The sequence below is a fragment of the Centroberyx gerrardi genome, chromosome 17, assembly GCF_048128805.1.
Source record: "Centroberyx gerrardi isolate f3 chromosome 17, fCenGer3.hap1.cur.20231027, whole genome shotgun sequence".
Lineage (NCBI taxonomy): Eukaryota > Metazoa > Chordata > Actinopteri > Beryciformes > Berycidae > Centroberyx > Centroberyx gerrardi.
In genome coordinates this window covers 7082315-7097625 of record NC_136013.1, presented here as the reverse complement: position 1 = coordinate 7097625, position 15311 = coordinate 7082315, and the positions used below count along the sequence as shown (strand labels likewise).

The 15311-nt window shown below is 41.1% G+C and overlaps 1 protein-coding gene across 4 annotated transcripts in view; it reads left to right on the top strand.

Annotated features, from left to right (window-relative positions):
* Positions 1 to 11530, top strand: part of dnmt3ab (DNA (cytosine-5-)-methyltransferase 3 alpha b) — a 34991-nt gene extending 23461 nt beyond the window's left edge. For 2 of the 4 annotated variants that reach the window (XM_071904034.2, XM_071904032.2), the window contains 12 exons: positions 487 to 531; positions 923 to 1002; positions 1202 to 1314; positions 2456 to 2639; positions 2775 to 2859; positions 3808 to 3953; positions 5271 to 5361; positions 5751 to 5899; positions 6592 to 6677; positions 7007 to 7076; positions 7962 to 8080; positions 8276 to 11530. In XM_071904034.2, the coding sequence (XP_071760135.1) occupies positions 487 to 531; positions 923 to 1002; positions 1202 to 1314; positions 2456 to 2639; positions 2775 to 2859; positions 3808 to 3953; positions 5271 to 5361; positions 5751 to 5899; positions 6592 to 6677; positions 7007 to 7076; positions 7962 to 8080; positions 8276 to 8417 (1310 nt within the window). In that variant the 3' untranslated portion in view covers positions 8418 to 11530. Of the gene's footprint in view, positions 1 to 486; positions 532 to 922; positions 1003 to 1201; positions 1315 to 2455; positions 2640 to 2774; positions 2860 to 3807; positions 3954 to 5270; positions 5362 to 5750; positions 5900 to 6591; positions 6693 to 7006; positions 7077 to 7961; positions 8081 to 8275 lie in introns of all 4 variants that reach the window. The other 2 variants (XM_071904033.2, XM_071904031.2) reach the window with 1 other exon arrangement.
* The last annotated feature ends 3781 nt before the right edge of the window (positions 11531 to 15311 follow it).

Below are 15311 nucleotides of genomic sequence, written 5' to 3'. Positions count from 1 at the left end.
ATTCCCAGCAAATCTCCATAGGTGTCCCCCAGTCACATTTAGCATCTTTTCTAATTAATTGTCAATGGAGCAGCCTCACACTCTGTACCTGATAACATCACAAGTTTAGCATCTTAGTTCTCTGGTTTGCCATCGGGAGAGTTGTTCATGTTCACAGATGACTGTCTGTCCTAGACCACAGCAATAAGGAATACGGGAATTGAATGGTGTTCCCCTTTAATTCTCTTATTGATGGAAGGTTTAGAAATTTGCTCAGCCAAGCACTGGGTCATTAATTGTTGTGTTGCTGTGTCTAGATGTATTAGGTATACTATCAGTATGATCTGTTGTTTAGAATACCTTAAATCAATACGTTAAAGCTGAATGGATGGTTGAGAGGAGACTAATTACAAGCTGTTGACCTCAGAAATGGATTGTTGAGAGTAGAAGAATAATTGCAAGTGTTAACCTCCATTTCTCATTAGGTTTTTTGTGTTGTATTTTCAGAGCGGCTGGTTTGTGAAGTGAGGCAGAAGTGCCGCAGCATAGAGGGTAAGTGATGTGCCCTCTGTGTGCTCTAGCTCCCAGCAGCGCCAGGGGGCCTCTCCGGGGATAAACACCTAGATGGGTAGATTACACTTGCCCTTGATGGTGATGCTGAAAACAGCGGATACGTGGCTGTGTTAATAAAATGATAAAAGAGTAAAGAAGAAGAAATAACGTTTCCGTGATTTCCGTTGCCATCCTGGCTCTCTTGTGTGTTCTGTCCAAACATATTGGCTAAGCTTATGAGATCTAGACTCTGGCGTCACAGCTGTTCAAATAATTTCATTGAAGTGTGAAGTTCAGAGCATGGCGGCGGAGTGTTCACACCTCTGAGGCCTCCGTGAGAGTGTGTGCTCTGGGTTTGTTAAATACTGACATGCCGCGTTTCTTTTTACAGACATCTGTATCTCCTGTGGAAGTCTGAATGTTTCCCTTGAGCACCCGCTGTTCGCTGGAGGAATGTGCCAAAGTTGTAAGGTAAGTTGTGATAGAGGTCATTAAAGAGTATAGAGTCAGGGACTTTAACTCTAACTACTGTATCGTAAAAAACACCGCTCCTTTCAAAGCTAATAATAAAGTGAACACATTTCAAGCACCAGCAGATGTGATCTCATAAAATTGTAGTCTTGATATGCTGCACTACTTATTTCTTGTTTTTTTGCCACCTTTTTTGCAGAACTGTTTCCTAGAATGTGCATATCAGTATGACGATGACGGCTACCAATCATACTGCACGATCTGCTGCGGGGGGCGGGAGGTCCTCATGTGCGGAAACAACAACTGCTGCCGGTGAGGTTTCTACTGTGTTCTACTGTGTTATCAGGGAGCGGCAGGCTGGCCTGAAGTGATTAGACAGACCACAACAGCCAGTGTGTGTCCATCAACAGTCACATGTAAATGTAAATCATCACAATCTGTGTTATTGCAGTAGAGTTTTATTTTAAGGCGGTTATGTGTATGGAGGAGCGGTATGTGTGCACTGTGGTAGGCAGTGCCATGGTATGTGATCAGTGTAAACTATACAATGTATGTAAACATTTCTATTTACAGAACATTACACCTATGTAGAAATATACAATAGAGGTTTTGTAGTTGCGTCACATATTTCCTAGCAACCGTGTCTGGCGCCATCATGGAGGTCCAATTAGCTGTGGCTCGAAAGAGAGAGAGAGAGACCTGAAAAAAGATTGTAGTGTGTGTGTAGGTCAGTTCAGTAATGTTATAAGTAAAAGTGAATAGTCCTGTAAGGTTGATTTGTATACAAATCTAGGTTACTGTGACACAGGAAACTTTAGCCCTTGCCCGTCTGGTTCTAGTCTCTGCTCCAAAGCGCTACAAATTGTAGCTTGAGAAGAGTCAGCTCAGTTAAACAAACAGTTGGTTTTTGGCTTTATTAGCTAGCTAACAAGCCAAGACATTATCTAAACATAAACTTGATCAGATGTATCGTGGTGAAATGATCCCATCAACAGAAACAGCATGGGGAAAAAAGGCCAAACAGTTGAACGGCTGCCTGTTGGATCCATCTATCTATCTATCTATCTATCTATCTATCTATCTATCTATCTGTCTGTCTGTCTGTCTGTCTGTCTGTCTGTCTCTCTGTCTATCTATCTATATATCAATCTATCTATCTATTTATCAATCTATCTATCTGTCTGTCTCTCTATCTATCTATCTATCTATCTATCTATCTATCTATCTGTCTATCTGTCTGTCTGTCTGTCTGTCTCTGTCTATCTATCTATCTATCTATCTATCTATTTATCAATCTATCTATCTGTCTGTCTCTCTATCTATCTATCTATCTATCTATCTATCTATCTATCTATCTATCTAATCTACCTACTTGCCTACCTACTTACACATCTATCTATCTATCCAGCCATCCAGCTAAGTGTATTAATAAACCTGCTCCATCTGTGTCCAGGTGTTTCTGTGTGGAGTGTGTTGACCTCCTCGTGGGGCCCGGGGCGGCCCATGCGGCTATTAAAGAAGACCCCTGGAACTGCTACATGTGCGGCCAGAAGGGCGTGTTTGGCCTGTTGGAGCGCCGCACCGACTGGCCCTGCCGCCTCCAGCACTTCTTTGCTAACAATCACGACCAGGATTTTGTGAGTAATGCACCTTTAGGGCTAAAATCCCAACACCGGCCTCACACAGAAGAAGAAGAAGAAGAAGAAGAAGAAGAAGTCTTTTCATGTGTGTGTCTGATGTTTTTTTCCCCCTCGCTCGGTGTCGTTTTTCAGGAACCACCAAAGCTATACGCCCCAGTCATGGCGGAGAAGAGGAAGCCCATTCGTGTCCTCTCGCTATTTGACGGCATAGCAACAGGTTAGACAAGAACTGGATTCCCCTCTCCCCTCTACACAAAGTCCCTGTCTGTACGAAACGCTCTGCTTCTATCAGGTTACACCAAACTGCCCCTGTCCTCGCTGAACACATTGTAGTGCTTTCTATTGTAGGACAGCGCACAAATGCACAGACTGATCTCAGTTATGAGCGATAAGACTGAGCCATACATGTGGGATTCACTTAAAAATGTGGAATAGGCTCAGGGGACTGTAGGGATTTTTCACACTTGGGCGACTAATGGGTTGTGAGGAGGGAGCGAGGGAATCAGTGTAGTAGACAGTCTGAATGATTGTTTCTTAAAGTCACAATGAAATTAAAAATCATTTTTCACCCAGTTATCTAATTTCCCATGGCATGATGATATAGTACTTAACAATGAATGTCAAAAATTTTCTTGCATGTTTTTTATCAAAATCCCAATACCATTGCTTCCTGGAAAACTGCATGTTTTTAGTGGTTACCTCATGGTGTACCAGTAGGTGTACATAAGCATTGTGGATTTTTGAACAATCCCCCCCTGCCCCTACCATCAAATATAACTGAATTCCCCTCCCTAGCAAATATCTCATTGGTTTTTTACCTTCTGCCACTTTTGAACAATCCTCCCCGCATTATGTCCCGTCCCAACATGCTGTTTTGACCGGAAAAACGTCAAATTACAAAAGCAAGATGCTCTCAAAATGCAGTTTCATTGTGACTTTAAATATAGGCTATTGTATGATGTAGAGGCATCAGAGGAATATATTGGGGGGGGGTAATAATTAGTTGACTTAGGATTTCTTCCAGCTCCAGAGCATTGCATCACATCAGTCCAGCAGGTGGACGTGCTTTTCTGTGCATGGTCCATTAGGCTTGTTAAAATCTTGAAGGGTGTGTCTGCCCTTAGTTGTCTAAGCTCTGTTTGACCTTTGACCCTGTCTTCTGCAGGGCTGCTGGTGCTAAAAGAACTGGGCATCCAGGTGGATCGCTACATAGCTTCTGAGGTGTGTGAAGACTCCATCACTGTGGGAATCGTCCGGCATCAGGGTCGCGTCATGTACGTTGGCGATGTGAGGAACGTCACACGCAAACATGTGAGTTTCATTTTTTAAATTATTTTTTATATATTTCTTTATCCAGATTAAGGCTGAGTGTGCATGCTCTTTTTCAGCAGTGACCTGCTTCACATTCACACAGTCATATATTCAAAACTGGGAATTAACCTCTACAACAGCAGTCTTGTACTGTTGGCTACTGAGCAGCTCCATTAGAGCAGATGAGGGGCTAAGTGCCTTGCTTTAGGGGAACATTGGCAGTAGTTGTTAAAGCTGCACTCTGCAAGATTTTTAAGTAAAAAATCCACCAATCTTATCAGCCTAAATCACAAAGTGGGGCTGCAATACAGAAGAACGTCTCATCCCAGTAAAATCCCGGTGTCAGGTATGGACTCTTCATCGCCCACAGGTAGTGACGAATCTAATACACGCTACGAGACGGCACCATGTCTGTCTACTCGCTCTGCGTCTCGGGAGACGGGCTGTGGTAAGACCCAAAATTCACCTGCCGATTACGTCATCGACGGGATTTCCAACTCGTAGAATCTACATCTTCCTGGTCGCAGTCAGACCGCCCGCCGCCTGACGTGGAGACGAGAATCCAGGAAGAGAGCGGTTGTAGTTTCTGCGAGTTGGAAATCCCCGCCAGTGAATTTTGGGACTTACCACAGCCCGTCTTCCGAGACACAGAGCGAGTAGACAGACATGGTGCCGTCTCACAGCATGTGTTAGTGAGGACCAATACATGGAGATAAGGTTAAAAAAATGCCGAAGTGTTCCTTTAAGAGTAAAATACTGTCTCCTAAACACTCTGTTGAGAGCAAGCTGGACTGGAATGTTAGATCTGTTGTCTCTCTTGTCCCTTTGGTATGAAGCATCACAGACCGGCCGGGTTGGTAAACATGAGCGAGCTGTGTGCTGTTTACTGACGTCACGTTACAGGATTTCTGGGTACTGAAGCTCAAATGTTTCAAGGGAAAAAAAACACTGTCTCTACCTTGCCTTACAGCCAAGGTGCATGAACTCAAAAAAGAGAGAAACTGGAAACTGCTAGCAGGCTTTCTGTCAAAACATGTTGGTTTTTATTTACCAATTAAAAAACATTTTGTTTGGAACATCCGTTGGACTCCAAGAGTAGCTGAATTCTTTCCTTTTAGCAGCTTTTTCAAATAGTTATCTCTTGCTGTCATTTGTTGCCTAGTGCAGCTTTAAGGGAGGGGAGAGCAATATTCATTCACTTTCCCCTTACTGCATATCATTCACTATAATGCTTCACTCATATTGGCTCTATTACTGTGCTCTAAACCTGACCCCTCTCTCTATCTTCATCTCTGTCTTCCTCCTGTCTCTGTACAGATACACGAGTGGGGTCCTTTTGATCTAGTTATTGGTGGAAGCCCATGCAATGACCTCTCCATAGTCAATCCAGCTAGGAAAGGTCTTTATGGTAAGTCTCAACATATTCGCTTCCCCTCGTCTTCTATGTGACTTGCAGCAATACTCTATGTTGATTTATGTCGGATTTTTGAATACAGTAGAAAAGAGTGAAGCCTGTACACTAGGAAATCCATTCAGCCATCTATTGTTGACGTTTTGATCAAATGCGGATCTTCGTCAGGTCAGAATGAAAGATCCATGTCAAATTAAAACTTTGTCTCTTTGATGAAGTTCCTGATCTGCAGGCTTTACTTAACTAACCCAGCACCTCACCTAGATGGGCGTTTAAATAATCAAACTAGGTGATATCCTGAATAGACCAGTCACAAGAATGCCATGATTTATGTGCCCCTTTACTGTGCTTCAACACTGTGTGGAATGACTGTCTCTGTCCCATAGAGGGCACCGGCCGCCTGTTCTTTGAGTTCTACAGGCTGCTGCACGAGGCTCGGCCGAAGGAGGGCGAAGACCGGCCTTTCTTCTGGCTCTTTGAAAACGTGGTTGCCATGGGAGTCAGCGACAAGAGGGACATATCTCGCTTTCTAGAGGTCAGCTCCATCACTGATAATAATACTGTGTGCTGGTTGTGTTTATAGGATTAGATACACCTAGGCATGGTGTGTTCAGGTGACATCAGTGAAAAATGGATTGATGGATTCTGAATGCCCCCTTGTGGTACTGATTTATTGTCTGTAGCTGTAGTTACTGTAATGCACTGACCCTGTTGATCTTGATCTATTCGTTTTAATGTGTGACTCTGGATAGTTTTTGATTGAGTTTTTGATAGTTTTGATCTCCAGTGAGGAGAAGTATATTGCATATTTCTATTTCTGAAAACCATGGAACTCCAATTTTGGTGTTTTTAATTTTGCACTTGAACTGAAGGATTACATGGCCTTCTATGGGTTGAGAAACCTCTCTGACTTATGAAACCCTTTCAAAACCCACTGGATAAAAACAAAAATGCATTGTCATCAAGCGAAAAACAGCTGCTATTCTCAGTTCCTTAAAAGTTGCCATTTTGGAGATACAAAGTTTTCCCCTGACAGCGACAATGTAATAATTTCAATCAAGCAATAATATACAGGTGTTTGGTTCAATATCAAATACTATTCTATGCTATGCTGACTATACTTCACTATACTATAATAGAATATACGAATGCTGCAGCATACTAGAGCCTCTTGCTTTGGTTCCTCTCTGACTGGTGTCTTTTTTTCTGCCTAATCTCATTTGCCAGTGCAACCCAGTGATGATCGATGCCAAGGAGGTGTCTGCTGCGCACCGCGCACGCTACTTCTGGGGTAACCTTCCTGGCATGAACAGGTTGGTGGGAGAACGGTGAGGGAAGCAGCAGGCCTGTGGAAACAGCACCATGAAACAGCCGACACCACGAACCAAGGGTCCTCATTTATAGAATTGACGTTATCCTAGATTTTGTTGTACATTTAAAAAAATATGTTAAAAACCAAGTTGGGTGGTGTCTGTAACAGTCAAAATTTTGGGTAATTAAACAAAATTACTTTGATTTGATCGCAAGCACCAAATTTGTGCATAACAAGCTTTTATAAATGAGACCCTAAAGTCTAAATACCAGTTTACTGTTAATATCTAATTCATTCACCATTGTCCCTCCTGGTGTTTCTCCCCTCTAGGCCTCTGACTGCCATGTGCACCGACAGGCTAGACCTCCAGGACTGTTTAGAACATGGCAGAACAGCTAAGGTGACTTGTGTGATACTCTCTACATTTTGACAGAACAAATACATAACAAAAGTGCATGCATCACCTTGCAAAATGTTAACAAAAACTGGAGACACTTGTTGCTGCTTCTATATCTTCACTTGTTGGAAAATGATCTGATAGTTTGATCTCTGATGTGACTGCAGCAAGAGAAATGATGGTTTCTCTGTTGCCTCTGCCTGTCAAAGACATGGAAACTTGTGAAATTAGATTTTTACTCTTTGACAGCCAGTACAGTACAATACCACACAGGTGTAGCTAGTGATAGTAGCATGTGTCCAGAATATGTTCAGAAAAATGTGGATGACATATTTAGTTTCATTGCTTAAAGCTGCACTAGGAAACTTTGCGCATTGGCGGCTCCAAATGGCAGTGAGAGGTAACTGTTTGAAAAATGTGATTTCAATACCCAGAAATCATTGTAACGTAGCATCAGTAAACTGCACACAACACGCTCATGTTTACCAACCAGGCAGTCTGTGGTGCTTTATAGGAAACCAAAGGAAAGAAAGAGGCAAAAAATCTAATGTTGGTGTGTCCAGCTTTCTCTGGACGGAGCGCTCCTCACTGCTGTTTAGGAGACAGTCTGGATTTCACTCTTAAGTTTTGATTCGTCACTTCCTATGATTGGAGAAGTGTCCACAACCGACACCACAATTTAATTTGGTCAAACAGGGCCAATCTACAGCGTCTCAATCAGCGGGGATGGGATGCTCTCCTCTATTGTAGCCCCACTATGTGATTTAGACTGATGGGACGGGTGTATTTTTACATACGAATCTTGTCTAGTGCAGTAGTAGTGTCTAGTAGTTTTTCACATTGTATTCACACGCTAATGTTTCCCTCGTTCCCTTTATTTCCCGTCAGTTTGGCAAGGTGAGGACCATCACCACCAGGTCTAACTCCATCAAGCAGGGCAAAGACCAGCACTTCCCTGTCTTCATGAACGAGAAGGAAGACATACTCTGGTGCACTGAAATGGAGAGGTATGAAAACTAAAAAGATCGTCCTTCAAACTGCCTTTCACAGCTCTTTGTTTACTCTTTTGACGCGCTTCTTGAAGATTGAAATCTCAAGATTGTCTTCCCATGTCTTCCCCTATTCCGCTATCTGTCTGCCTGTCTCCCTGTCTATCTGTTTTCTGTCTGTGTTTGCTCTGCACCCGTTGGTTGTCCTGCCAGGGTCTTTGGCTTCCCTGTCCACTATACAGATGTGTCCAACATGAGCCGACTGGCAAGGCAGAGGCTTCTAGGAAGATCATGGAGCGTCCCAGTTATCCGCCACCTGTTTGCACCACTCAAAGATTACTTTGCCTGTGTTTGAGCAGCAAGATTACCCGCTCTGAACCATTTAGGAAATACAACTGTATGTTGTGACTAGAAACAAGAGCCTTGCTACTCAAATTATACTCTTGTATAATTTGCAAGCGAAACATTGACGTAGAAATTTCACATTATTTCTTGTATTTGAATTGTAATTCTTATTCTATTTAATTTTGATATGTCATTTTACCTTTTAGCAGTGTTATCAAATATTTTTTAATTGATTTATTTGTGCAAGCTATACTTGAGACTATGCTTTCTTCTCAAGACACTGAGAAAGAAAAGTGCTATAGATGTAATTTTAAAAAGACACAGTAATGTGATGGAAGACACCTGAAAGATAGCGAATTTAAGATACCTTATGTGAAATGTTTTGGCTGTGTGCCAGCATCAGGGCGGGCTGCCATTCCCACCTGCAGCGTAGCCATGCTTCCAGCTACTGAGCCTCACAGAGATGTGGTGAGAAAGGCGATTTTCTTCAGTGTCAGGAGAGCTGTGTCTCTGAGAATCCAAAACACCAGATCACAAATACCTCTTTGTTTACAGTTTCTATACACAACTGAAGGTAATAAAGGTACTACTGTAATATGGTTACAATACCATGGTGCTCCTAGATGATGAGAAACATCATAGCCCATGTGGCACGACAACTTAGACAATACGGAACTCTTAACCTGTTGCTTGAAAAACTAGTTTTCACACTTTTGAAAAAGTTCTGTTCTGTTGTGTCGACTTCAAAGGAAAAGCAGGAGTGACAGTAGACTGCAAAATACAGTAGAGCATATCCTCTTTTCTGCGTTTTACAGCTTTTATACAGATTATACTGGTGCTCATCCAATCATTCAGCCTCGCTACACTCGGGCTCGCTGCCTGGGTCTGCACAATCAGAAAATGAAGCTAGCCACATGGGAAATGATGTTTTCTGTCATTCAAAAAAAAAAAAAAAACCTTAAGATCAACGTCTGTGGTGAGCTACTTTTTTCTAGTTTCATCCTGACCGGTGATATTACTGTACAACTGTTAGTAAGCGTGGTCGTTGGAGAGAGGGTGACCAGGCCTTTCTAAAACCGGGTAAACCTCCTCACCTTCCACCTCTGAAAAACTGTCAGGTGCAAATCCTCAACAATATGGTGCGGCTTCACAAAGTTCTTCTACCTTTTTATAGCAATTTTGTGCTGTTTTACCAACATTATAAAGCACTTTTATATGTATACTTCCTTTTTTCTTGATATTTTAAAAAAAAATATTGGTTCTTGTGAATTGTTTTTGTTTTGTTTTATGATGTGAACTGATCTACCCTCGTGTAATACTTTTGTATACAGTAGGGCTGTGCCAATAGAAGTGAAAGAATGGATTTTGATATGTGAATCCCATGTATTTGACTCAGTGTACAGTAGATGGATTGAAATTTGTAACCCCCACCTCTTCCCTCTTCACCTCTACCATCCATATTGTTCTCTGTTTTAAAGCAGCGAGGCAGTATGTTACTACCCAGATTTAAAGAATGTCTATTTCTATTAAGATTGTAAAATGTAAGACAGAGTTAAAAAACTATGTCATGTGTTTTGTATAATATTCTGTCCCCTGTGAAAAGACAGTTTCTCCTCTGCCATTTCCCTTATAAATCCCTAGTAGTCATGTTGACAAATTTAAGTGCTGATCCAAATTTGGATTACGTTCAGAAACTAAATTCTCTTGATTGTAACCTCTAAGCTAAATATGGAGGATTTAGGCGGCAGTTTGTCAGAACTCAAAACTGACACAGTAGCTGACAAGATGTCAGCGCTGAAAGAGCAAAGTTGGTGATAAAAAAACAGATGTTATCGCTTATCTATATCATATTTAAGAATTCAAAATAATGTAATTTGAAATTTAATTTCGTAATGTAATTAAGTTCTTAAGTGACCTTATTGCCATCATTTATGTCCATGCACACTGGGGTTGATATGAATCCTTGTGCTTTGTGATATCTTGACCAGATGTTATTTTCCCCCTCCTATAATACTTGCATCCCCTAATGTTTGTACATTTTGTACATAGAGTTTTCCGGTTGCTGTTTTCAATTTGTTTTTATCGGGTTTTTTTTTATTACGTATGAGATGTACAAATATAATTCTTTGCTAATATATATCATCAAATTAGGAAATCTTAGATTAAAAATAAAATCAAGTGACAAATTTGATTCAAAACTTGCTTTGAGCGTTAGATGTAGGGAGACTCCAAGTCTACTTTTTAGTACTGTTAAATTGATTTTTTTGTGTCAAGTGAGTCCAGATAAAATGTCATGTGATCTTAATAGTGGCCTAAGGACAGCTTTAAGATGAACGGTCTCAACTTCACTGCACAGCCCTACATGGTGGTGTTTTTGCTTTTGTTTCTTTTCTAAGAATTTAAAAGAGGGATTGTAGGTGTTTCTGATGGTGCTAAACATTTTATCTAATCAAGAAAAATATATTTGATTGGAAGAGAAATAAACTTGTCTTGACAATGACTGTTTTTAAGTTCCTTGTAGTAATGGAAAAGCACTATTATTTCACTCATATAAATATATTAACAAAGGCATTTTAACTTTGTACTTGAAAAAATAAGGATAACAAATAATGAAAGGTTTCCTATATTGTTTTAGACTAGAGATTGCTGTAGTTGGTGCTTATCTGTGGGAAAATCATGTACTCATAACGAGAAAAAAAAAAACGGTAATAACTTTTACTGTAGCATAATGTATGCTTAATACGCATTGCTTCTTAATCCTACATTCCATGCCGTAATATTCTCCATGTCTGTTTCCAAAATGTTGTTTTAAATTGATGCTTATTTGTTTTTATCAGCAGCAACATTACATTTCACTGTTCAAGGCAGGTCAATTCTATATTCGGTGATACTGTTGGCACTCTGTGTGACTTCCTCTCTGTCATAATTGTTTATGGCCTATATGCTTTCCTCAAGACCAGTTCGTACAGCAAATGTAGCAGTCATTCTCCACTTTTACCCCATACTTATGTTTAGTGTCCAGAGAGAAGATAAAGGCTCCTTATGTACTTGTGCTGGAGAACACTTGAATAAATGTATTGTTTTTGTGCAAGAATCTGTTAACTCCTGTTCTCTTTCATTTTCATCTAATTAAATTTAAGTCCACAAGTTTGCCATTAATGGTGGTGCTGTATAATTCAATAGGTAGAGCATGGCACCAACACTGTCAAGGGTTGGGGTTGTCATTCCTATTTGGGGGGGGCACCCATACTGAAAATGCATGCACTCATGCCACTGTAAGGTGCGTTTATGTGCATCCCTTCACCACATATTCCAGCTGAACCACTCCCATATGCACTCAGCTTGACATTTTGATTGTTTGGACAGATAGAAAACAACTGCAAGCACAACGAACACCCTCCTGACCATGTCCCAGCTTTTACTTGCTACTGAGCCGATAGTGATATAGTGAGATGAAGAGATTTGTGCATCAATATCCCACTTGCTTTTCATGTCACTGTGCCCTCCAGCAGGAGACTTGCTCCCCAGTGTCTTGACACTTCTGTCTGCACCTCCTTCACCGCTCCAAAAAAAAAAAGGGTGTTGCCCTGCAGCCCTTCTGATCAGACACTTGGACATGATGCCACTCTGCAGCTGGCACTCTATCCAAGACCTTTAAAAAGACCGGAACAGTTTATCGACTTGCACTAACACTTGCTACTAATGCCATATGTTCATTGAATACATTATTTATGATATTTCTGTTTATTATTTCTTCATTATAATCATTGCAGGTGAAGCCCAGTCCATGCAAGCTGCTACATGAGAAAGATTACTAAATAAATCCAAATACTTAAAGCCCATAGACAGTGACGTTTAAGCCGTTTAACCCATGTTAAGAATTCATTATAATAATCTATTATGCGCCCTCACTGTGCTGTTCTTCCCTTATCTCAGTTTACACCCATGTCCTCTGCTAGTGGTACAGCCTCCTCCGACTGGACACGCCCTAAATCAAAAACAATTGGTTGCTTAGGCGACCAAGCCTCATACAACGCTGCTGATTGGACCGTCTCGCCGTCGCGCAGCTTGGATGCTGCGAGCTGCGTCAAGCGCGCCAGAGAAAGACAGAATAATACCGGAAGACGGGCGATTTTACCTTCAAAATAAAAGCTCAAAATTTGTCCAATTGTACAGTTTTTGTGGTGATGATATATTTACAGTGCTATACGGCTATCCTATATTTCAAAGACAAGTGAGGTGGATTGGAGACTCGAAAGTGCCTGTAAGTATGAATGTAAGTGTCTAGCTGTCTGTTCAAATTTTTTACTATATTATTTATTTTTATTGGCACAAGAATGCAGCAAGTATACAGGAAACCACCAATTCATAAAAAGACCATAGATATGCTGAACCTGGTTATTTATGGTAGAGACAGACAGTAAGAGCGTTTCCAGCATATGTGTGTATAGTTAGAAAAACACTTTCGAAAGACTACAAATGTATACACTTTTCACAGCTTTCTTATTGTTTGAGTTATCAATAATAACAATGTAGCCTAGTGCTCACATTATTTGAAAAAAATAAAGAGAGGTTTGTTAATGGAATACTAACATTTGTGTGACATTTTGCCACAAGATTTATCAAATATGTTAAGAAAAAATCCTTCTCCTCAATTTAAAGTTCAGCACTGCCAAACTAGATGCAACACAGTTTCAGGTACTGAATCACAGACTAAGCAGTTGGCATTAATATCCTTCTTTAGTTTTGTTAAGTATTGATTCGCAATGTAAAAATAAATCTCTCTAACCTTACACATAATGAAATGTTTATGAGGCAGTAACCAAACCTTCTTCCAGCAAATAATATTTGCTGGAAGAAGGTTCGACCTCAGACAGGTGTTTCCCTGCCTTCTGCCCAGTGCATGCTGGGATATGGCATCTTGGACAGGTATATGTGGCTGTGAATAGATGCTGTGAAAAGAACATTTGTATTTTCATTCACTGTAGATTCCTCCTTGAATATTTCCACATGTTCACAGTGGTACTTTGCATTGTTAAACATTGCAACGTTATTGATCGGGGTTTTATTTTGAAAGCCGAAACAGGAAGTCACGCTTCGTCTCCTGGCCGGCTTGACAGTGGTGATGCTGCGGTCGGCTGGTCCCAGCCAGGAAGGCATCTGGTGTGTGTATCTCCTTGGAAAGTGCTATCCGCGGATTGTGTTGCATACTGTGCCTGACAGAAAGTAACCAAACAAGCCGTCTGGAGCAGTAGGCCCGTAGGAGAGGTACGTGGAGCTCAGCATTATTCTACCTGCTCGGCTGCTTTTAAGGCTGCAGCGGCTCTGTGAGGGGGAATCCTCCCGGAGCAGCGATGCTTTAGCAGGAGACTTTGTTTCCAAGACCCCCCGGCTACACGTCTGGGTGGCTATCTGCCTCCTGACCGGCAGCCTCCTGTTTCAGGTCTCTGTCGATACACCCTGAAGTACAAATCTACACCACTTTAGATGGCAGGTGTGCTGTGTAATTATAACCGTGTCGCCACTTTGCGCCGTTGGATAGCAGCCTGGGCTTTATTGTGGAGGAGGGAGGGGAGGGACTAGGGCAGACTGAGAGTTGGGAAGGCGGTTTCTAGGTCGGTAATGAACATTATGCAGCCGATCATGCCGGATGGAGAGCCGGTTTCTTTGTGTCAAGTCGCACAAGTAGAAGTGTCATCATTTCACTGCTTTCATACTGGTCCAATAAAACGATCATATAAACCCGTATAATGATTCTAGTGAACGGTAATTTGCACTGATTTGAGATGGCATGCGATTTGTTGCAGGGGATTACTTGATTTTTCTGGGAAAACGAGACCAGTCTGAGGCTGAAAAGAGAAAGAAATTTGACCAAAACAGCAATATAGTGCGATAATGTTATACTAAACTGAAATCGGAACACACCATTAAATCGTAGCGCATATTGACTTTGTAATCGTTTTCTTTGTGCTTATGTTTATTTAATGTTTCCAGCTGACATAATCCTCCTTTAAATGGATCTATAATTGATTTATTACACACGCCTTTAAACGGGTAAGCGATAAGCTCACCTGTTCATTTATGAAAAACCGATATCAACTTCCACTGTGGCTAGTAGCCTTTACTAATATGATAATAACTTTATTATAGCCTGTAGCCTATAGGTTATAGCTTATGTCTTTCCTGGCTCTGGGGCGTTTAGGAAATGTAACGCGTTCCGCCCTCTAACATATAATACTAACCTGTTAGTATTTATGGATGAACAACACGTTCACTATCGTCCAGATTATCAGCCTCCAAATCTGTAAAGGAGTCCATGCCATGCGGTAAAGTTGCCGCACCCTCACACGTACGCACCCTGCACGCCCACACGCACGCAAGCACGTAGAAGACACACACACACACACACACATCAGACATCACATCATTAATACATTGGTATAAAGGGAGGGGAGTGGATGATTTCTCCTGTTTCTCTGCTATGATGAATAGTTAATCACTGCCAGTAATCAGATCCAACAGATGAATGTAGAATTGATTTGAAGAAATAATTTTTTTGCAGAATTTGTGAGTGATTCTTACTGAGTTTGTTTTAGTTTAGGATAGAGTAGAGTAGAGGATGGCCCTTTGGCTGAGATGTAGTGGTGAGTAAACCCAGCTCAACTCAGTTTTCTCACCTTTTCCTGCTACTATAAAGCTTTATGATATAAATTCACAGTCTACATCATTGTAAGTAGCATCATGCTGCTTTAAAGAGTCATTTCAAATTAATAGTATTCTGAAAATACACTTTTTTAAATTGGGAATGTATAGTTTTTTTTATTCATTTTGGTGGCTGTCTGCCACATAGTGATCGCCTACTTGGCTTGATAGTTCCTATCTATTAGCCACTACATCACTGGGG